The sequence below is a fragment of the Acanthaster planci genome, linkage group LG20, assembly GCF_054643075.1.
Source record: "Acanthaster planci isolate LZ-2023a linkage group LG20, COTS_SCS, whole genome shotgun sequence".
Lineage (NCBI taxonomy): Eukaryota > Metazoa > Echinodermata > Asteroidea > Valvatida > Acanthasteridae > Acanthaster > Acanthaster planci.
Window position 1 is genome coordinate 1,977,159 of NC_141796.1, and position 24,461 is coordinate 2,001,619.

At 43.2% G+C, this 24,461-nt stretch overlaps 1 protein-coding gene across 2 annotated transcripts; it reads right to left on the bottom strand.

The window, feature by feature from the left end:
• Window positions 1-1,831: 1,831 nt before the first annotated feature.
• LOC110975537 (uncharacterized) lies at window positions 1,832-23,077 on the bottom strand. Of its 2 annotated transcripts, XM_022228101.2 has the most exons (14): window positions 22,875-23,077; window positions 22,700-22,721; window positions 21,333-21,404; window positions 19,777-19,907; window positions 17,926-18,028; window positions 16,939-17,054; window positions 15,432-15,510; window positions 13,996-14,157; window positions 12,989-13,174; window positions 11,617-11,721; window positions 8,756-8,831; window positions 7,770-7,969; window positions 6,672-6,794; window positions 1,832-5,611 (listed from the first exon to the last, which is right to left on the bottom strand). In XM_022228101.2, exons 1-14 carry the CDS (start codon window positions 22,928-22,930, stop codon window positions 4,808-4,810), a joined length of 2,235 nt encoding a protein of 744 aa, XP_022083793.2. In that variant the 5' UTR covers window positions 22,931-23,077; the 3' UTR covers window positions 1,832-4,807. The 2 variants fall into 2 exon arrangements, with proteins under 2 accessions (XP_022083793.2, XP_022083794.2); XM_022228102.2 differs by lacking the exon at window positions 11,617-11,721.
• Window positions 23,078-24,461: the final 1,384 nt, after the last annotated feature.

Genomic DNA, 24,461 nt, shown 5'->3' on the forward strand with positions numbered 1-24,461 from the left:
GAACAGATTGTTAGGAACTTACCTATCAGTGCTTCGCAGATGATATTCCAAATGCATGTATTTTCCAAACGAACGAATTTCCGACGGTGATGGGGAATTTTGATGAGAAAGCACGACCTCTAAGCTTGTAATGTGGTCTTCATTTGACGGTGAACTGTGGTGCTCAAATTGCCGCTCGCCAACTGAACTCGCTCGTTAGGGTTGTAAAAAGTCCCCAGCTCCGCACAGTCATGTCGACAGCATTGAATAATTATTTAAATCCAGTATATTTCTGCAACTAACTTAAATCTGTTAGGATTTGTACGGTGGCTAGACAATGTGTGAACCCTACCATCCGCTGCTGATGCCGACCGCATGTCTCCGTGGCTTGATATACATGCATGCTCGCAAAATCCAGCCCACGAGTCGCTTGAGCCCGGAGTAAAAGCTTTCATGTCCATGCAGATGTTCATTTCTAGCCAACGCTGGACAATGATGGAATCACGTCACGGATCAAAGCGCTAGCAAAACCTTTCTGTTCTCTTGTACAATGGGCAATTGTGGATGGAGGGCGTGGTTTAAGTCGGAGAAACGACTCCAAAAGCTGAAGATTCTTTGATCCGAATTCATTCGGATCGCCACTTTTTCGTCGTTAAAACCCATTCACGCGTAATTCTCTCCAGAGACAGGTTAATAATCAGTCATGCATGTCAATGTTGTTAATTGCAAGGCACTGTTTATTCATTGTAATGCACAACAGTAAAAAAAAAATTGCCATCGATTAAAAAAATACATACGTTTCGTAAAAAAACATTGCCTCCGACTGGAATGGTGCTCATTCAAAGTGCACTTGATAAAGATTGATGGATACCTTTGGAATGTTGGATCAATTCATGTATTGCTTCTGGTATGCAGCAAACAACTGGGAAAAATGAAATAGGTGTACCATCGAAAACAGCACGGCACACTGACTGTTCCGATTGCCAAGAGCAAGGAATTTCTAAGTTTTTGAGAGTATCCAAAATGGATTAACAAGGTATGGACTTCAGACAGAAGACTGTTATTGCTGACGTCGTGGCTGTCCAATTGCTTCAAAACACTGCTACGTATTCAAAGGTCGTGTCCAAACCGCGTGGCTGCGGCTAGGAGTCACAAACGTCTATGGGGAGATTCTGCAGCCACTACGCAAAGGCTTCCATTGGCGGAAACATTTTCAGCCGAATCGATAAACTACTCGAAGTTGGGACACCAGCCTAAATCTGAACCTCAAAAGTTCTCGATGTTTTCGAGCTCAAACATAATCTACCATGACTTTCCCAACACAGAATCCATTTTAAAGCTTGATCTGTTTTTGTTAGTTTAGTCACCCGAACATCTTATCCATCTCTTGAAGACAAACTTTGGAGTATTTTCAAAGCTACTTCGTTTTCTCCAAATTATGAGGAATTGGAAGAGGGGCAATGCCCCCCAAGAGGGCGCCAGCACGTCTCCCCCATTCGCCCAGATGATCTGTTCTCAACAACAGCCAAACTTTGTCCCAAACCAAAAACTCGAGAACTTGCAGTTTTTGTACAATTTCATGAAACTAATAAAATGTGTTTCACTTGCAAACAATTTCTACTTTGCCAAAATAATTATGAAATTAACAGATTACACGCACATAAATGCAGTCAGAAAATTCTGTTCACGATATAGGATTTTTTTTCAATAATTGGTCACAATAGTAATACTGATTAATGATACTATTTGGCAACCAAGTTGCAACACTGGCCGTGCATAAAGCATGACTTTCCAATTCACACACCTTTCAACCCTGGATTTTTCTAGCCGAAAAATGCTTTTTGTTTTCGAAAAGGCACAATCAGTAAGCTAACAGAAAAATCTTAATTATAATGCTGATTACACAATTTAAACATTGATAAAGTCACATGACCATCTTTGGTGAAATCGTGAACACACTTGGCATACAGCAAAAACGGTGCAGGAAACAATTTTCTGATTTGCATTTTTTTCCCCGGAAGAATTAGGCAAGAGAAAAAGCACATCGGAATAAAAAAAAATCCACACACAAATAACTGTTAGTGCAAGCTGCATAAACTGAAGCACCAATTTCAGGAACTATTTAGAATACGGGCGATTCACAATAGTGCGCCACCAAGAGTTTGCAACGCGTCAGTCGATCACAACGCGCAAATTGGTCGACCCTTTTCATTGGGTCGACAGATTTCGCGCATTGTGATTGGCCAACGCTTTGCAAGTTCTTGGCGGCGCACTACTCTCTAAATTCCAAAGAGTGAAAATTCACTCCATTTGAGTGAAAATTCAATCCCTCCGATTGAAATTAAAGACGAGACGAATTGGAGTGATTTTTTTTTTCACTCCAAAAAGCTGAAATTTCACTCAAGCCTCCACTGGAAGGGGCCACTTTCTGCCTTTTTCAGTCTAAATTCAGAGTGATTTTCACTCTAAAACGTCTTGTCCCTAATTTCACTCTTTCCGATTTAGAGAGTACTGTGAAACGCCTGTATGAAAAACATTGTTAGAACCAGTTAAATACACACCGCAAATGTCTACCAAAATAAAGCGACTAGAAAAGATTGACTGTCTACATATACAAACGCTATTTCAGAACAGAGTCAGGCTACTACTTTATCTCTCAGGTAAAAGGCTTCGATCCAGTGTGGTCGTTGAGTCCATCACAAGTCTTGTCCTACCTCCATGCTCCGACTGTTAACGTATACAAAGGATTTCACGGAAAAGAGCCCCGGGGCACGGGGCCGAATTTCACTTGATCGAAAATGCGTTAAAGAGCACCTCTTAGGAAAACACGTTTCCTCTGATTTTATCTGTTCAAATAAATATGGAAGTATCCAAATCGAACGCGGTGTCATTTGTCAGAGCTCAACTATAATAAGCTTAAAGGGCCTTTTTTCTGTTCACGCCAAGATGCGAATTCGGAACGTAGATTGCGTCATTCGGAGAAAACGAGGTGAACCCTCGCCCTGTCTTCGCAGTGGATAAACCCTTGTGCATACCAAACAATGGCTACATGCATTTTTAGCTTGTTATAGGTGAGTTCTGAAGACAAAGGAAACTGCGTTCGATTTGGATGCTTCCATATTTATTTGAACAAATAAAATCAGAGAAAATGTTTTTTCCTTAGAGGTGCTCTTTAAAGCTTTTGTCCTCGAATAAAATATAGCTCTTGGCTACAAATTTGGGCAGTAAATAAACTAGCCTTTCAAAATTAATCCTTTCAAACAGGAAACAATTCGAAAGAAAAGGACCGAGAAAACCCACAACATTAATCCTTACCAAGACAACTCAATAGATCTTTCCTTCCTTTTTTTTGTGCACACGACCCCACATAATGACACCGAAGCTTTTAGGAAACTCAGGTAAAACCATAAAATATTTTGACCCTGCTCAGAACGGGGGCCTAGCTTCTTAAAAGCAGTGGGTAGTTGAATCAGGATGACAAGTCACCCAGTCTTGAGCCAAGTCGCAAACTATGAACGGCAACAAACGCATTCCTTTATCGTTGTTCATCCTGTTACTTATGACAAGTCTCGCGATGACAGGACTTGCGACGGGACTTGAGATGGGACTTGAGATGGACTCGACCACAACACCGCTCAGAAGAATTTCAGTGGGCATTTCTAACAGCTGAAAGATTTTTTTACTATGTCAGACTTTTTAAAAATCATTTTGGATTGCCAAGGAAATATTATCCCAGTGTAACATGCTGGAATTTGCCTGGAATGATGGTAAAAATCTGATCTCTCTCCTACAATTTAGCTGAAAATCAAACATCTTTCATGGACCAGCTGAATTTGTGAGAAGAAATTTGGAACTTTTTCTAGGGCAAGGCAGAAAATGAAAAAAGTACTCAAACAGTGCAATACAAACAGCTCTACAACTTTCTTTGTTAAGCTCTAAATAAAAGCATCAGCCAGCTACAAAATAGCTGATAACTAGCAAAATCCATTCTTTCATACTGTCCGGCATCACGTTGGTTGCATTCAGTGAAACAGCATGGGAACCAATCAGGCGAATGGTCCCACTTTTTCACTGGTACATAGTACTTCTCCACATGTTAAAAGGATATGGGAACCAGCATGTTAGAGGTCTCCATTCTTCCTGGTATGCTGTGATTCTGTTTATGTGTTCACAGAATATGGGAACCAGTGAGGTGAGGGTTCCCACTTCTTCACTGGTTCACAGTTATTCTCCATATGTGATACCAGTGCATGGGGACCAGTGAGGTGAGTGGACACCATTCTTCCCTGGTATGCAGTGATTTTTCCATTATGTATGAGCAGGGTACAGGAATCGGCAAGGAGGGTAGTCATATACCCTTCCCTTGTCACTCATGCTCTACACCGTCCCCTTCCAATCAGGCACGGGGCGAACAATGGCGACCTCTAGTCACTACTTCTCTGCATCTGCTCCATGCAAGAGAAGCCTCAGCTACAAAGCAGAGACAATCTGGTGGGGCGACCATTTCTTGCGCCAAGATTGTACGCATTCCGATGAAAACTGTCCCAGCTGCCTCACACCTTACTTGCACAAAGTCTAAATTCATTTTAATGTTGAAAAGTGCACTCGATTGTTATAACACAGAGATCATATGCTTCACTCTAGATCATAAGTCAGTCTGCATCAAACTTTAATCCTTGTTCATGTTTCAAGTTTGGTTGTTCACTTCAACAAAGATCTCGAGGAAGTAAAGACCTGTAGCTGGTCTAGACTCTTTGCGTGTAGCAATGTGCGCCTTATACACTGTGAGGATTGTTGATGGTCAGGTCGCTTGATGGTGTTTAGAAGGTTAGTTCATGTACAAGTCCTGGCTGCTTATTTTGGTCATCATCCTTAGGTCTTGTATCTGCTCGTCTTCACCTTTGAACGTCAGCCGGTCAATCTCGCTGAGCGAGATCCCGTTGATCTTCAGCTCCTCTTCCTCCTGCAGAGTGATCTTACGCATGATGCGGGCCTTCTCCCACCGTGAGAGCCTTGGGTCGGAAGCTGTCTTCTTGGCCAGCCGGGCGGGGCTACGGGCGTGGCTATCCTGGATCGAGGAGTTCCTGGCTTGGGACTGTCTATTGTCTCCCAGCACGGCATCTCTCGGATGCTCAGCCTGTTTAACAGATGATGTGTCGCTGCTGGCGTCCGCCTTGACGTCATTGAAGAAGTCGTGCAGGACCGCTGCAGCGCCCACCCGCGACTCGCGGAACTTCTCAGGATCATGGACTCGTGGCGGGGAGGGGGCACGCTGCTTGTGCGAGAAAGCTGAGTGAAGTGGCAGGGAGTGGCTGGCGAGGTCCGTGGTCCGAGCGATGCTGGAGTCGGCCATGCTACTCATCGTGCTCGCTGTCTCGAAGTTCTTATCGCTGGAGACGCTCAGCCTGCGACCGTCAAGAAACAACTGCGGTTTGGGAATAAAATTCTCTGATTTCCTCTCATCTCCTTTTGTCTTTGGCCGCCGGCTACTCTTAGGAACATCAAATTCCTGCATTCGAGCATCGCAGTTCTTGTCGTGGACGTCATGGTACTGTCTCGAGACAGGATGGACTAATCTTTCGATGGATTCCGGAGGCACATGTGCAACCTTTGATTTCTTTTTCTTCCCTTTCTGTGAGGTAAACACAGATAAACGGGCCACACAAGACTTGAAACTTTGCATGGTGGAGGCTAGACTGACAGACGGTTTGCAGGCAAACCACGTGGAATCAATCTCTTCTGTAAGAGGTGGCTCTGAGAAGAACTGATGAGTGCCAACTTGACGTTTCGAGTATTAAAAGACCTCTCACGAGGACCAGAGCATCCTGGACAAAACGTTGAGTTTACATTCACCAGTTTATCTCAGAGCCACCACTCTTACAGAAGAGATTGATTCCAAATGGCCTGCATGTCAAGGCAGGTAACACACATGCCAACCTTTAGGGGAGTCGGATTTGGGAGTCTGGTTGGCGTAGTGGTTCTTTCCTCGCCTTCCATCTCTGACTAGGGCCAATGGAACACAGGTGCTAGGGCTAATAGAACACAGGTGCTAGGACCTATGGACTACTGGTGCCTAGGACTAATGGAACACAGGTGCTAGGACCCATGGAACGCTGGTGCCTAGTGCCTATGGAACACTGGTTTCTAGGGCCAACGGAATGCTGGTGCTAGGGCCTATGGAAAGCTGCTGCCTAGTGCCTATGGACTACTAGTGCCTGGGGCTAATAGAACACAGGTGCTAGGACCTATGGAACACTGGTAGAAGGGCCTATGGAATGCTTGTCCCAGAGCCCATGGGTCACTGATGACAGGACCTAAACAGCACTGGTGTTAAGAAGGGGCCTACCAAACACCTTTGTGAGGGACTACTGAGCACTATGAAACACTGGTACTATGAGGCCCAAGTGAGGACCAAGAGAAGGTGCAATTGTTCCTGCAATGGAGGCTCCTTTGGAGGAACTTCATTTCACTGGTTCACAAACGACTATGAAATCCTAACGTTATGGTCACGTCGCTACCAACAGAAATGAACTCTCCCCATCAAAGTGGCTCTTTTCAATCAATGAGGGGGTGCTTCTGGTCAAGACGGACAGCCTGTGGAACACTGGTGCTCAGGGCCTATCAAACCCTCAACCTGGTGCTGAAAGTCAGGACAATTTAGCTGAGCTAAGGGGCAGGATGATCTGACATACCTTTTTGGGTTTGATGGGGGTTGGAGTTCTCCTCACATCCTCCATCGTTTCCTTCTTCTGCCGATAGTAACGAGGGAGGTGCATCTTCATTTGCTGCTCGAGCTTCTGCAAAGTCCTCTCCTCCTGCAGAAAAAAAAGAATCAACATCTCCTTTAAACCAGACCCCTTGAGTGTGTGAAAACTGTGCTACAAACTAGAGTACGTTGGATTGTTCAAGTTTAGAAGGTGCTTCCTTGCAAACAGCTTTGATCTCTCGTGAGTTAGGAAAAGTGAAGCAAAAAGAAATCTTGTGTTTGGAAGATGTTAAGTTTAATTACGGGTTTTGCCCTTACACAGACGCATATTCATAAACACTGTATACTCAGTGCTTATCCGAGGGCCTGTGAATAAAATCACAAGCTTACTCGGGTGGGACTCGAACCCACGACCTTCTGCTTCATTATCACCCTCCTCCGAGTCCCACCCGAGTAAGGTTGGTAAATTTTTTTCACGGGCCCTCAGACTAGCACTGGGTATACAGTGTTTATGAACATACGTCGGTGTAAGGGCAAAAACCTGTAATTAAAATTTAAAAAAAAAAAGGCCAATGCAAATGAGTCACAAATTGCCAGAGGCAAGTTTGAATTGAAGGTCTTTGGAAAGACCTTGTACGGTGTATATCAACCACTTCCAACTAAAATGATGCGCTTTTCCATCCAGATATTGAACTGAGCTATATACATCAAAACAGAGAGCTCTAGCATTGCTCTTTAAATGTAAATGAAAGCAAAAGTTACTGGAAAAAAGGCCTAAAGACTCATTTTGTGGGATCCTGTCATATAATGACTGCTTTCACTCATGGTAAAGTAAACCTCTCCCCCAAGGAGATATGTTGTGGTTCTCAGGGCTGCCGACGTAGACTAGTCTTATTTCCAGCCATCAGGATTTATTTTACACCTTAACTTTGTCTCTGCATGGAAAATAACACGCGCAATGGGTCACCTCAGGAGGTGACACCGCTCAGGTCAAGATTTGTCTGTCATGTGACATTCTCTCAGCCAATCAGACGATGGCTTCTAAGGGTGCGGTGGCATTAAAACCGCACACCAAAATCCTTACCAGTGTCTCTATCTGATATTGTAGGCTGTCCAGAACATGCTGCCGCTCGGCCACGTCCTGCTCTGTGACCACCCGCGGGGTCGAAGGTCGCACGTAAGTGTTGATCATACTCTTCCAAGGCTGCTCCGAGGACAGGCTGGAGTTTGCCAGCTCGGTTCTGGCGTTCCTTGAAGTGGAGCCAGGCGGGACTGACTTCAGAGCTGGAAAAAAGCCCCAAGTATTATCCCATTTGTAATTTTAACTTTTTTCAACCCTTTAATTTTCAACAGTTATGCAGGTTTAGAATTTTCAAGTTGTGGCAGGCAGGATTTTTAATCCAGAGAAAATGGAGTACACGTCAAGGTATAAAAATACTGTGTTAGGGCCTGACCCTCCTACGAAACCAACATTTTACACGAGGAAGCCGGCAATCAAGCTTCCGCAGGTAAACTGGCAAAGATGCAAATCTCTGTTTTCGTGGAGTTCATGTACATTTCAAGGCAACTCAATTTCCACGGGCAGCGAAGATTTCTCAACCCCTGACGATGAAACCTTCAGGCTGCAACCATTAGGCTGCTTCGCAGCAGGTTGTCTGCACATCACTGAAGGGACATCACTGTAAGTTTGTTATTCTTTCAAAGCCAGAAACAAAGAACGCCAAAAGACAGCTTTTCGGATTTTCCTGATAACGGAGAGAGGGAAGTCTCCGAGACGTAGAGCCACAGATTCTTTTGAGCCCCTCTTTCGCTCACAAGAAAGAGAGACGTACGGTACTTGAATCCTTTGTCTCATTACGACATTCACTATGCAAACTTTTAAACCCCAATTTTCCTAAAATCAAAAAAGACAACCACAATTAGTCAGTGAAAATGTTAAAATAAACCCAAAGCTACATGTACACCAAGGCAATGATGGTTCTCACTGACATCTACATTAACGCTGTGATATTTGATGCGTAAAGTGAGGGGCGTGGCTTAGGCGGTCAGGGAGGAGGGGAATCCACTTACTCCTTTTCTCGTGCAGGGCCTGCAGTAGTCGTATTCTGGGGTCTTCCGGCATCGTACTCTCCACCGAGCTGAAAAACTATGAATCGAAAATGGCACGTTTGAATTTGGGATCGAGCTTTCTGATTGGTGAGTTACCTATCACATGACCCTGTCTGAACTGTATGCATATGCATGTACTTGCGGAATGGCAAACAGAAGAAAATTTCATGATCAGGATTCCTTATAAAATGATTGAAATTTGGAAATAGGAAATATCATTCATATATAAACTTCCAGAACTAAAATTTAGGGAGAGTTCCATATTGGGACTCAACTTGCCACCCTGTGCACAAACCCTATGAGACTTGTCTGAAAACGTTCAAGTGTTTTTCTGTAAAAGTAATTGCTTCAATTTTGTTTTGTTAAAATGGACTTTCTATCTGATGGTTTATTGACCACTGCAAGGGGGAGTAAGCGATGTCTCTATATGGAGCTCTTACAAAATTGAGAAAATGAAATCAATACAATAACTTGACTCCGATGCTGTTTTGCCCAAAATCAGAATGGAAAGACAGATGCCAGAGGTGTTTCAAAAACCCTTTGTATGTTTCATGGCCGGCTGTGATATTTTGATCCATTCATTTTTTTTTCCTTCACCTCTTAATTTTTCATTTCGATCCCCGGCACAGTGCCCTTTATGCCTATCATCGGATAATCCAGCCTGGATGGGCTTAAAGGCTACTTCATGCTTCGGGTGAAAGGGAAATGGAAGCCAAGTTTGACGTCACGGAATGTTTCCGCCCAAATCTGCTCGAGTGGAAACGTATTCAAATTTTGTGAATTCGTAGGGTGAAGACTTGATTTAATGCCACGAAATCACATTTGTCCTTGCGTTCCTGCCAAGTATGAACTGCCCTTTAAAATGCATCGCAGCAGGTGCAGCGGGTGCAGCATTTTGGCAGGACAGACATCAGTGCAGCAACGGCCATAATTATTGATATGATGTGCTTTTGGAAACTGGCTCGTAATGTGCAGTACAGACTGTAGACATCAAGCACAACACGCCACAGACACTCAAAACCACACTTTAAGAAAACAGCTGAAGGAGCCCTAAGACCAGTTTTAAAGTGAGGCGATGGTGGCAGCGGACATTCGGGTCCTTATTTACAATATTGTGTGAGCTCCGAACTGGGTCATTCCATGAGGTTGGGGCACAACTTGTGACACTGTCCTTGTTACATGGGCAACTTTTACCACCTGTCATGACCTGTAGAGTCGGTCATTTACTCTGTGGAAATAACACACCCCTCTGTATTCAGCCTTGCAAGATGTGTAACAATGTCAATGTGGAATCCACCTGCAGGGAAATAGCTGGTCATTTTTAGGGAACCCACGTAACAATTGACACCATCACAAACTGTGCCCCAACCTCATGGAATGACCCAACTATGCACGCACGCTCAGAACTTGTAAAAAGGACTGGTATGTTTACAGCCACCAAGTGTCGCAACGCTTCCCATTTTGTCTCAATTTGCATCAGAAAGGGCAAACTGAGCTCCGGCTGTTTTGATAAATTGCTCAATGTTAGCATTCTGATGGTACTGGACATTACAGGACATTACAACTGAAAGTTAAGCAGGCAAGAGTTTATACCCGGTAGCCGTCTTCCTGGTCAGTGTTTTTGTTTCATAGAGATACAAATGAGCAGACCTTCTGTGCATAGCCCCCCTAACAAAAGCACTGACCGGGAAGATGGCTGCCTCTATAGGAAATTCTTCTCACACTTCATTCGCTTTCATTTCACTAAATATGGAAATAATTTCTTACAGTGGCAAAATATTTTCACACCTTTTCACACAAAGGGTAAAACATTTCCAAGCCTTTTCACACTAAAGGCAAAACATTTTCACACCTTTTCACGCAAGTGGCAAAACAATTTCACGCCTTTTCCCACAAGTGAAAAAATATTTTTCACACCTTGTGAATGCAAATGTGAAAAAAGAATGTGGATTCTGTGCTGAAGGGCTCCCTCGTGGGGCCAAACAGAGAAGCTAGTGCGACAGTTGAATGTTACTGCATGGTGCACTCGACGCCTATGCAAGGATGCTATATACAGTGTTGTATTCGAGTCCATCACAAGTCCTTTCCCAAGTCCAGTCACAAGTCCAATCCCAAGTCCCTTCATAAGGCCAGTCATAAGTAACAGGTTGAACAATGATAAAAGAATGCTTTTGTCACAGCTCATTTGAATGGCTTATGACTTGGCTTAAGACAGGATAACTTGTGATGGACTTACAGGGAACTTTAAAAAAAAAATGAAAACTGTGAGACCAATACCAGCAATATGAGTACAGCCTTGGTTTGTGACTGGATCCCACAAAATGAGTCTCAAGGCCATTTTTACATTACAGCACAGCATCAGGGAGAGCAAACTTAGATCTCCGTTTGATATATCCCTCAATTTAGCGTCCTGATGGAAAGAAGCATTCCGTGGATGAGCAGTATTGAGGAGTTCTGTTGATTATCGTTATGTGAGATTATTTTCAAGGCTTCGAAAGTGGCTTTATCAACTTGTGACTAGTTTTGTCGGGTTGAGTCACACTTGGTCTCTTGCTCTGACTTCAATCCGGACCTGAGTCTTGGGGCATGTCCGAAACTTTGCCATTGATAGAAATACCGGTAACCCATGTCAATGGAAGCCACAAACTTGTGGCAAGATCACGCTATAAACATGTCCCCTGGCAAAAAATAACCCAGCTCCATTTGGAACCTGATTGAAGGCTCGTGCCGATCTCAGGTCCACTTCTTTTCCTTTTATTCCAAAAAGGAAGTCCGACCTGATTTGACCGCAAACCTCAAGTGGATTTCAGAAGGGGGCCTACCTTCTGGGACCTGCTGGAGCGGTCGGACGTGGCCGAGTGCGGTGCCGACTGAGGTCGGCAGCGTGACTCCTGCGAGGGCGGTGCTGTGGTCAAGCGTGGCGTGAGCTGTGCGTGTGCGAAAGCCAGACAGGAAAGTGCGGCAGAGGCATGCGGAAGAATGGTAGTGAAATTGGAGTGAAACAGCAAACGTGAATCCTGATCAACTTTTATGCGTGGCGAATCAACTTTAAATAAAATAGGGTGCAAGGACACATTGATGTCCTCAAAGGTTCCTCAGCAAATCTTTCTAAAGGTGGGCATGATTGAAGTAAAAACAGAGATTGACGTAAAGAGGACAATTGTTTCATTACCCATGGAAGAGTTGTTATGCACTCTTGCCGACTGAGTAAAATTGGGGAAAAAACAATTTGCAGAAAGTCAAAAATTTTCAGAACTTGTGGTTTCATTGAAAGAAAAAACTATGACAAAGCTATTCATTTTGATAGAGGAACACTGTCTGGCCAAAGCAAGAGGGAACTCCTGGAAACAAAATGTAATTTTTGACTTGTTTTTGCTTCAAGGAAAAATTGAAAATTAAACGGAGACCTTTCAATTTCTAAAACAGAATTCAAATTGTGAAAGTGATGAAAGGGAATTCAACTTTTGAAATGGAAAAGGAAAACCACCGTTGATACAGAAAACAACTTTTATAGTGTGGGTCTAAAACAATTGCAAAATTTTAACAAACTGACCTAGATTTTGCAACTGTAATTCTATAAAAGGAGAAAATATTTATTTGGGTTCAAATTGTCAGGATATTTATTGTTCATGATACTGCAAAACCCCCCAAATTTAGTCTTTTTCATATTAAGTGAAGTAATTTTCTACCTTCTTTTATCCACAGCTGTATTTTTAAACAAAGAAGCTTGAAACACTAAATAAGGGAGGACAAACTGGCCTTCCAATGGGCCTACAATTCCCATTTCTGTTCGAATTCACCAAAATGTGTCATTCTTTTATTAAACTTGAAATCATTGGTCTTCGCGCCTTCTTTGATTCAACAGAATTTGGAGAAACACATTTGTTTGGGGTTTCTTTCTATCTGGCGAAAATCTGACTGATACAAAATCTCTGCAGGTAATGGTATGGATGTGACAAGCTTTACTAAAACTGTTGAATCAATTTTCCTGAACAATGAGGTGCAACATTGTGCAAAAATAATGCACGGCATGTTAATTGTTTAACACCCAGCCGACTTTTAAAACCCAAACAGGTGGAAATGTTTATGAGAAAAAAGAAATCACCGCAAACTGCAATGACACCAACAAACGTGGAGTGCGAAAAAACCACATAGTGCGCCAACAGGCAAAGGAAACTCTCGGCCGACACTTACGTCGGACACGGTGTGCGGGCGCGGCAGCGAGTGGAGCGGCGAGTCGGGCGGGAGACGGAACGCGTCGATCTCGGGGGCGGTGACCGGGCGGCACCGGACGTGCCCAGCTTTCGTCCGCTGGACCTGGGCCGTGGACTGTCCCATGAACCCTTGCAGCTCACGGTACTTCCTGTTATGGTGGCGCACCTGGAGACAAAATGGAAACGATCATGACATCGGAAATAACGGCTACGTCTAAATGAACGAGCTAAAGCAGACAAAAGCAAAATCTTCCATGGAGAAGAGCCCCAGCCGCTAGCTAGCAACAACATACAAGTTCAACCAAGTGAAAATTTTTTAACATATTCATGTTTACTGTCCCAACCAGCTGTGATTTTTGAGCTCAGCTGAAACAATGTCTGTAAAGTGAACATGCAAAGTTTATGTGACCTCGCAAATTGGCCACTAGAGTAAAACGAGCCAGTTTTAAACTGAAGTTTATGTTTATACAATTATTTATTTATTTACAAGTAATTTGGATTTGTCCCCTTTTTTTTAATCCGTAAGTCAGTTTTTTTTATTAGTTGTGTTTTGTTTTGTTTTCCAAGACACCTGTAAGTGGCGGATCTCCGCTGTTGGATATCCGAGTAAATAAATAAGAGTTAACGTGGACTGGATTCTGATGGTTGTAAATCACACATTGGCCAGTGCTGTATTTTACAAATTTTTTTTGAAACAGCTCGTCAAACGTAATAAAACCCACTTCAAGTATCTTCAATTCTCTTGTCCAACATGTCTCTTTCAATTTCGTGCCTTTAAAGAGTGGAAACACTAGTTTGGTTGTTGGGAATTTTAAAAAATAATGGCAGCCATCTTGAAAAGAAAAAAAATCTCAGGTCTTTTTCCCCAAACGCCAGACCCTAAACATGTTAGCTTTTAACTCGGCCCTGCACCGAGGTGCCTCGTATGCGACCAACACTAGAAACAGGACACGACGTCACTGGAGTGGTTCCACTCAAACTCTGCACCTGTTCAATCCTCCGTGAGGTGTCGACCGCGCTCTCTCGTGGGATCCGTTTGCTGGCCAGCTGCTCCTTGCCGTAGTTCAGCTCCGTCTCTCGGAACTGCTGGTTCAAGCGCTGCTCCAACTTCTCATCTTTGGTCGTACAGACTTCCTCGAAATTATCAAGCTGTCAAGAAGACAACAAACCACAAATGCCTAAAATCCAAGGATAGGAACGATTAAGGGACCGACAGTCTTTTATGACATCATTTCCTGCAAATTGCCAGGCGCATCTGCACTTTGGGCGTCATATTTTAGTGACGCTCATTGGCTGTACTGTATTTCGAAGATATTTGGATCAACACGTGCGTCCGTATAAGAGCATTTGCATACTAAATTCACACACACCAGATAGCGCTGAATACGCCGTTGCTATTTTTCTACAAAATTGGTGTCCAACGGGAGAAATTTATAACACAGAACGAGCCAAAATGGAGACAGCTAACAGCACATAAAAATAACATAGTTTGGAGGTGGATAGTCACCAAGAGGTACTGGAAGTTGAACTAGCAAGTTCCCAAAATAGCACCATCATTATAATTACGTAAAACCAGAACCTCCCTAGTTCACGCTCAGAGCGGATAGCTGAAACCGTTACCGGTACTTGTGAGCGGTCTTGTGATTGGTCTTGTGACCGGTGTTGTGATTGGTCCTGGCAATGGTCTTGTCAATGGTCTCGTGACTGGTTCTCTGAATGGCCTTGTGACTGGTCTTGTCAATGGTCTTGTGACTGGACATGTGACTGGTCTTGTGACTGATGTTGTGAATGGTTTGTGACTGGTTTTGAGACCGGTCTTGGGACTAGTCTTGTGATTGGTCTAATGACTATTTTTGTGACTGGTCTTGTGACTAGTTCTGTGACCGGTCTTGTGAATGGTCTACTGACGGGCCTTGTGAATCATCTAATGACTAGCCTTGTGACTGGTCTTGTGACCGGCCTTGTGACTGGTCTTGTGATCTGCCTTGTGAATGGTCTACTGACTGGTCTTATATCAAGTCTCGCATCTGGTCTTGTGACCGGCCTTGTGAATGGTCTTGTGACCAGCCTTTTGAATGGTCTTGTGACCGGCCTTGTAAATGGTCTTGTGACCGGCCTTGTGAATGGTCTACTGACTGGTCTTATGTCACGTCTCGCATCTGGTCTTGTGATGGTCTCAACTACTATACATGCCACTAGGCCAGTGTTGTGTCTGGATCCTAACTGTTCCTCGCCTGAAGACACCCAACGCATTCCACCTGTCAAACTCCAAACCCACTCTCAGCAGAACTCCCTGGAAAAATTTGGTCTGAAGGCCCCGGACCACAAAACTACGGCCCTCTCATCCAAGAATCTAAAAACAATTCACTTCCTTCAGACTGAGCAGAAGGAACCAAGACATCTCAACACCAAATGGAACCAACCTGAAAGAGACGCCGCCACGTTTTGTCCAATGCTCCGTACTTGAAATCCGGAACGTCCACGTCCTTAGACAGCTCGCATCTGTAGAGAGAAGACGATTCGGATTTCATCAGACTGTTCACGACTATTCGTGAGAGGAACATGGCTAGAGGGGTGTTTGAAAAAAAGAAGTCAACAAAATCATCGGAAATTTAGCATTTTTAAAAATTGGTCGGACCTTGTGACTGAAAAGGTGTTCATGAATAGGTAGATGCTCAGCTGTCTCTCACCATTAGCTTGGGCGCTATCAGCATCCATTCTCCTCATGCCGTCTGAAACGAACGCTTCAGACCAGCCAAGCATTTATTTACTCCCCTATTATACAACACAAAATATATCCCGTCCGTCCGTAATAAACCTGATGACGGAATTGATTGATCACGTAAGAGGAAGTGCATGTCCTATGGGCTCCGAGCTGGACCATGAGAGGGCGCTATTTTCTTAGCAACAGAGGCTCCTTTGGTAGGCACTGAACTTTGCTGGTTCACGAACGACTAGCAAATGCACATGTCAACGCAATGAACACTCCTAACCAACGCGGCTCTTTCCAACCGATGAGGGGGTGCTTCTACTCGAGGCAGATTGCATGACCTCTGTTCGCACCGCCTCAACAGTGCACCAGAGCCATGTGACAGGCTTTTGGGGTCAAACAACAAATGCATGGTTTGCATGTTTTTCCCACAAATGGGCCGACGCTGTTACTGATGACAGATAGAAGAGCCGTCAAACTTGTTGAGTGACGCAGAGGTCACAAATACACAGACACAAATCGAGCATGCCGTCAAAAAAAAACTCCAGAAATTTGGTGTCCACAAAGAGTGACTGTCGAAAAACATAAAAACATACTGATTCAAAACTGCACAAGGGTAAATCTGAGAATACAAGTTTATAGCAATCAGTTACTGAAGATTTATTCAGATGTTGAAATACTGAATGCTTCACAAGTCAAGAAGTGAAAAAAACAAAGTTTTCATGTGATGACAATGGATTGTTATATTCCACGCAGCTCCCCCTCATGGAATGGAACGTTCCATTTCTCACCTCAATCTTGTTCTTACCACTGCACTCATAAATATTCATTGTTTGTATATGATCGTTCTATAAATTAGGGGTCCAATTTCTTTTCGTGTCCCTGTCACATCTGACATATTATTTTAGTTATTCAGAACCCATTCTCTGATTTCTGAGAGTGATGAATTGATGCAAAGTACCTGCCCAACAAATAAATATAGTTTAAAATCAATTTTGGTGATATTGCGAAGTCAAAGTGCACAGGTCAGGTGTAACAGGGACAAAAAAAGTCACACTTTTGGACCCCGACTTTGTAGAATTACCCATATGAAAAAACATTTTTGAACTGCATTTCGAGAAATGAATTTTGAAATGTATCGAGGAGAACACCATTCAATTTTTGGTCCTTTCTCGGAACCGTAGCCCTCGTTGTTGGTACTTTTTCACCAGCGTACTTACAGGACGATCAGATCCAGGAATTCGTAGAGTTGTATCCGTCCTGGCTCGTCAAAGTTCTCCTGCATGTGCTTGATGCGGTGCGTCATTTTCATAGGTGCTATGGTGCGGTCACATAGCTAGAGGAGGACGCACAAAACAGCGTCAACCTTGAGGGTGCACACTCATCACAGAGCACGGAATGCTTTGAAATGGTCCAGTGCAGATACATTTTATATCGTAAGCATGTCCACCATTACACACCGTAGGATGTGTAACCACAATCTGGCTTTCGTTACTCACAGGCACGCTGATGGGTTAAACCACCATGCAGTGTTGCATTTGAGTCGTTCGCAAGTCCCAGCATGCCCCTGTAAGTCCGTCACAAGTCATTCAGTCTTGAGCCAATTCGCAAGCTATTCAAATGAGCTGCGACAAAAGCATTCTTTTGTCATTGTTCACTCTGTTACTTATGACTGGACTTTGGAAGGGGCTTGTGAAAGGACTTGTGATGGACTGCAACCATGCACCTCTTGGCTCACCTATGACGTTTGAACACCCTAAAAATTCCCATTCATTTTGTGAACTCACAAAGTCCGAGAAGTCTTTGGAGTTGGACCATGTGTTGAACTTAACTCGGCCGATGTCCGTAGTAAATATCACTCCACAGGCACGCTCCAGAGCGTGGAAAAATATGTGGTTGTGGTAACAGATATTGCACATACATGTATGCTGCTCAAATGATTCTTATAATCAGTTCCTGTGGCATTTGGCTGTACATCAAAAGTTGCCTTCTACACTCACAACATTTGCCTGTTTCAGAAGTCAGAATTTAGGGCCAAAATAATACTAACCGCAAGTTGTAAATGAGTGGTGTTGTAGTCTGGGCCTTATACTGGGAGTACATTTTAACTACCTTTTTTGTTCGCTCATCACAAGGGATTTGCGAGTACTTGATTGGAACACTGTTGCAGAACATGACGTAAGTAAGGGGGGGAGAAATGTTGGTACCTTGAGGGCTCGTAGCTGCGTGTGGGTGTCTATGACCATGCCTCGCATGTCGCCAGCCTCGTAAACTTGGAAGGCAACCCGGACGTCATTCAGCTCAGAAAAGCTGCGCATATTAACAAAGACAAGTTTCACCTCTGAATAGTCAAGTTTGAGATGAATGTTCAAACATTTGATAATCGACCTAATGGCTGAATATTTGCATAATCAGCACAGCCCAACTGTTTTGTCATAAATGGATAAAATTCCAACACGACAGCCATTTGCAGGCCTATTAATTTATTCCTGTGGCAAATTATCTTGCTTAAGGACACATGCGCAGGAGAGCCATAGGCTAGATTCCAACTCCTTATAATGTGCTGAATTACCAAGAAGATTTAGAGGTCCAGTCACCAGACCACCAGGCCATCACATCCCATGCACAGACTGCTACCACATATATCTTTTCACATACATGTACTTTGGTCATTGAGTAGGGAAAAACTTAAGGACGGATTTCATATGCATGCATCCATTTTCTTGTATGCTGTGTTTCCACAGTAATAAGTTTAATTCGGACTCATCAAAACTGCAATGCTTGATAACCCCTGAGAAGTCGGCTGTGCCTCGCTCAATTTTTTCTCTGAACTTAGCATGTAAAAACACTCATCATTATAAATGTGACGTTTGAACTCAATCGACCATATAGATTTGTTTTTACGGTCAACTAAAGTTCAAGGCTACATGCGTGCCAGCCTGTGTGCATTGAGCAGCGCAATAGAAAAAGGATCAATTTTGGGCTGATGAACCGTCTTGGAAAAAATGCCCGCTGCGCAAGAACGGTGAGTCTGATTTCCACTAAATTGGTGTCAAAATAACCACAAAAAGTTACTCTAAAACCTACTAAAGCCTCAACTCCTGACAAAAATGCACTGCGGCCATATCTGGAAAAACATTACATCGCCTTGCACCTTAGCATCAAATGGACATTAATAGGTCTTATCTAAGATAACTTGTAGTTTAATCTGCTTAATACACAGTTACAAGATTGGTAGTTCAGCTGATCAGACTACAAACTATATGATATATTGACCAAAGAGATTGATTTGACCAGGATCTCAGCCATGAATAAACAGAGATCAGTCTGTATAATTTAATACACATCTCTTTTTGGAGGGAGGCTGGGAAGTCACCAAAGCTGACGAATGAAATTTAAAATCAGAGACGGAGAGGAGATCTGACGACGAAATAAAGTACAATGACCTTTCATTTAAGTTCAATCTGGGGAGGAACACACATGAGAATATCCATGGTCTCCGTACTTTGCATTAACGAAGGTATCTTTTATTCAAATCCTATCAACAGGTATTTCCTTCGTAACAAAAGACCGATCAAGTAAACCCCGCCACTGCACAAGTGGGCGCTCAGCACGCGCTTCTCTCCATTGCTACTTTCTAGGCTCCAACCGCGCACGTCATACGCGCATGAATGCACGTCGGACATAAATCACGGCTGGGATCGGTCAGGAAACAATGGCGTCAAGCTTAATGGATCGGTCTATTTGATGAGCGGAAACGATCACGCAGATTAAAAGTCTAGAATCATTTCAATGATTAGTATAATAAAAAGGCCAAGTTTGTTCAGGGGGTGATGACCCGTGGGAATGTTTCCAATATATCTGTGACTATTTTGCCGACGGCATCTTTCTTTGTGGCAAAATTAAACGTGAGTTTAACTGAGGCACCGCGATGCAGGCATTTTTACCTGCAGGGGTAGTCAGGTACCAACATGTCAGGTCTCAGTTCTCTAGCCAAGGAACAAACGAGTCTGATTGTCAGCTACCCAGTGTTCCCTGAAAAGGGGCGTTGTTATTACCTTAGTAGCCTGTGGTTCAGAAGTTTTAGACTCTTCAGCAACGTGTTTATGTTGTAATCGGCAGTGTGCATGTTGATGGAACGATCTAGAGCATCGTTGAAGTATTTCAGCTCAATCAACTTCAAGATAGCCTGTAGGATCAAAAACAACAAATTGAAAATTAAAAAAGCGTCAGCGTGGTGAGATATCCTTTTCATGGTCTCTTTACAGGAGGTATATTGGACGATTTGATCTAACAGAATATTTGCAAACAGCAAGACTTGAATGAAGACACCCTCAGCCTACTTCTACTTACTTCTCCCAAAACACCCACTGCACATGTGCAGTTGCTGTGTGCACACAAAAGCAAAAGCAGCATACACTTGACCGCTTCCTGGTCTCCATTTGTTTTGCGTTTTGCCAGCTTGGCTACTGAGCATTAAGCAATGCATGTTTTGGGGGCCTTCAAGCATTTCTAGACTTAGAAATGACTGTAGCAAATCTTGATCTGGGTGCATGCTTGGGGAGGGGGGCCTGTACCAGCAACTCCATGTTCAGGAGACAGAAATCAGACCTATGTTTCAGACTAGTTTTCCATCAACTGGGACAAAAAATCCTCCAAACCCCCAGATTACAGTGAAATATCTTGCAATTTTACTGGAAGTCGATTTGAAACATCAACTCCAAGTTCAAAACATGCCCTCAGTTCTCCAGCTGGTAACGGACAGAGGACTGTCAGGGTTGAAGGAAGACATGGGGAAGTTTTTTTTTGGGGGGGGTGAATAGAAAATCTTGTGATCACAGATGTGGCAACATGAGCAAACATGATGACCACTGGGCCCCAGCGGCATTTCTCCTGCCTATCCAAGTGTGAGGCGGCCCACCACACTGATTTAAGTGACCACCGTTGAATATTACCACCCCACACTTAAAACAGACAAACATGGAAGGAAAAAGACAAAATTGTTTGGATGTTTGGAAGATCAGTTTCAAATCATTCAGAATAGTAAAGAGGAACAAAGAATGAAAGATTGATTTGAGTCAATTTACTGTTATATCTTGTAAAATTTATTTTAGGCCTTTTTGAAAATGTTCGCTTTTGTTTTAGGTGCTAGAAGTTTGGCAAAATTTGTTTGACTTTGACCACCTGAAACGTATCAGTACCCCAGAGGGAACCCAGAGCCACACACTCACCCGCTTCAAATGGAAGAATTTATGAATTATATATTAATCAACCAGGGGAGTCAGGTTAGCGCAGTGGTTCTTTCCTCGCCTTCCACCTCTGCAGTCCGGGTTCCAATCCCGGCCTGGTCCATATGTGGATTGGGTGTTCGGTCCCTATCTAGTTCCGTGGGCTTTACCCAGAATATTCCTCAAGCATTTTGATCCCACCTCTAAAACTGTAACTGCTTCTCGTTTGTCTCCTCTTCACAAATTGATGTGATGTTTCCCCTTGGAATGCTTTGCCAATTATACAATACAGACAGGTGGATAGATGGCGTTGGATAATAGAGATGGCTGTCCAGATCAATGTAATGTGTGACTCGACAACGGCAAAATGTTAACATTTTTTTTACCTTGAGACTGATCCCATCTTGTGTTTTTGTCACCTCCTCCGGAATGCAGTTGGTGATGGTTTCACTGGGAAACTGTGCGAGAGATTGTAAAAATTTGGCAAACAAGATGTACATGGCTTGCAATGCAGAATCATAAAATTACCATGATTTAAAGTTCGACTTAAGACTAGCAAGTAACCAAATAGGAAAAGCTGCAAGGCCTAGAATATTTCAGCTGGATCGAGCTATGGCCTAGGCCTACATATGCCTGTGTCTGGGTGTGGCAATTGACTTGTGGCACATGCTCCAGTATTAATTATGGATAAGTAGTCCTATATGAATATTTGAGAATGGATAGTCTATGTTAGCCTTAGACTAGAGGCGATTTGTAAAGTTTCAGTCTATGCTCAGAGTGGTTGGATGGTGAAAGTTTAACAATAATAAAACATGATGTTAAAAACAACCCTGACGACATACAAGTACCCTAGCCTTGTTACATTTGATGTACTGTAACGTGGCGCGGCCTCAAACATTGCAAACTTTCATTTTTCGCTTCTGATGTCTTAACGGAGCAACTTCTTGAAGCTCAAATTTCACAATTAGAGACACTTCATCAAACTCCTTTTTGGATTCACAAAGCTCCATTTTACGTACCTGCTTCAAAGTTTTTCTGACATGGGAAATGAACTCTTTTAAACTGTGTGCCCAAAGTAGGAGCAGAACTTTCTGATAACCTTGCAGATAGGAATTTGAGTGGAAGTAGGCCTGGGCTAATTATGCTTTACAAGCGTTGATCAATGTCAAAGGATTTTGTAAATATTTACGTGGGATTTTTTGTGATTTTTTTCAAGTGCGCCACGTTAGGGAACACTCAGCTGAATTTAAGGGGTCAAGACAACTCATCCGTTGGGGCAACTTGACTCAGGTTGTCCGGTTACCAAGTTCAGGTTGTCCGGGAACCAACTTTCCAGATGCCGAAAATTTGGATTTCGAACAAAATTTCATGACACTGAAATCCTTCACAAAGGTTCAATACCAATGCAGTCCTAGGCCTATCACAAAACTAATTACTAGGTCTGGTAGGCCTAGGTCTATGATAGTACTAGTAGGCCTAGGCCTACCACTATTTTTAACATTGTTTAACCAAATGAGTTTTAAGTTTTTCAGGAAAGAGGTTTGGCAATGCTGTGTGAGCTGGTGAGGAAAGTCAAGTGAGCGTCAAAGTGCGCCAAGTCCTGACGTGTTAGCAGGAAGGCCTATGCCTAACTTTAGGGGACTCTGCTTACTGTAGGCCTTCTACTTTCTAGCTTTGGGCCATTGCCTAGGCTTAAATTTAAACATTAGGGCCTACTATGTTTGAATTTGAATCGATAGCATGTCCAGCTTACCCCAAGAGCCCTCGACAAACAGCTGTGGAGAAAAGAGACAAAAGAGTTAATTCTACGACGACTCGAGAACATTTTAATCTATATCTATCCATACCAGAACTGGTCAATACAAAAATTACTGCGATCACATTATTAGCGCACAGTTTATCGTCACTTGGCAACAACACTCACTTACCTTAATTCTTCCCAGGAGTAGAAATCCCGCCTTTTTGGAAACTGTAAATGCATCATCTTGATGCTTTGTTTTCAGGAAATATCTTTATGCTAAAATATCACGTTATATCCATTTCTATACATTGAAAAAAGTCCAGCTTTGCCCAAAATGAAAGAGCTGTGGCCTAGATATGATCGGCTCGGAATACGCAAATAGTAATATATTCCTACATCACAGATGTTATAAATAATGCAGTAGATGGTTTCAACTTCAATGTGTCAGCCAACAGAGGGCGCTATATTACTTCGTAGTGCTGTGGCGGGGCAGTAAACACAGATGATGCATGCCCGGGTCGCCTGGTATACCTGCTGTACAAACACTTTAAGGTCTGTGAACTCACCCTCGACATGTCTGAACAAGTACATTGTAATGGGCAACTGCAGTGGAGTGATTAAACAATAAACAAAAATAGATGAGAAAAATATACTGACGAGTGGTTGCGTTCAAGATGTGTTTGTTGCCAAAAGACTTTTCATAAAACAGTTGTCCCTTGTTTGAGGGCACTCTAGGTGGTCATTTTTTCCCCCGACCAGAGGCAAACTGAGAGAAGTTCCTCTCCGGTAGGCGAACTGAAATGAGAAACCGTATAGAATTTAGAAAGCGAAACGGTAAAGATGTCAGAAAACAGCTCTTTCTAACTTTCCTTGTTCCCGGGGTTTACGCGGAAAGTCTTACATTATAAAAACACGAGGTGTTTACAGCCAACAATCTTGGATATAAACATGTAAGTGGAATCATGGCAAGAGGCCAGTGTGTTTGGTGAGCAACTTTAAGGCAAATTTAACCTCTATCCTATCGATGGCTGTTTTCATCAGTCTTATGGCAGTGAACCAACCTAATACGGGGTTTGGTAAGGCAGAGAACCGATCTTCCCAGTCATTGACCGTAACAATTTTGATCATGAATAGTTTGGGGCTTCTTACTTTTGTTCTGTAAGACTTACATTATTTGAAAGAACTCAGCCAATTTGTGACTATAATACGGAAGAAATTTCCCTGCAGTGATGCTCATGCATAAGCTACACCTTCTGCATATTGATTATCATTGCACTGCAACAGAAAGCGCAAACATCTGCATTTATGGCAGCCCGCGTTTCCGGCTTTTGGTGTGGGGGGGGGGCAAATTCAAATTAGAACGCGGCTTCGGGCTCATTCAACATGATGTCGGGGAGAAAAAATATCAAAAGCCTTACTCACGGCCCCCAAATTATTGCTTTTATTTCATGGTGTTGTTTCTTAGGGTTTTGGTGTTAATATTTGACAAAGGTGGCAGCAAATCATTTTTTTGCAAGTCCAGGTCTAGTCACAAGTCAACTGGTCACAAGGCAAGCCAAGTCAAGTCACAAGTCATTAGGTCCGGTCACAAGTCAAGCCACAAGTCACTTTGTCACAGGACAAGTCAAGTCACTTGGTCACAGGCCAAGTCAAGTCACTTGGTCACAGGTCAAGTCAAGTCACAAGTCGTTATTTTGGTCTAAACGTATAAGCCAAGTCACAAGTCTCTTTGTACAAGTCAAGCTGCACATTATTTTGTCCAAATGTTGTGAAG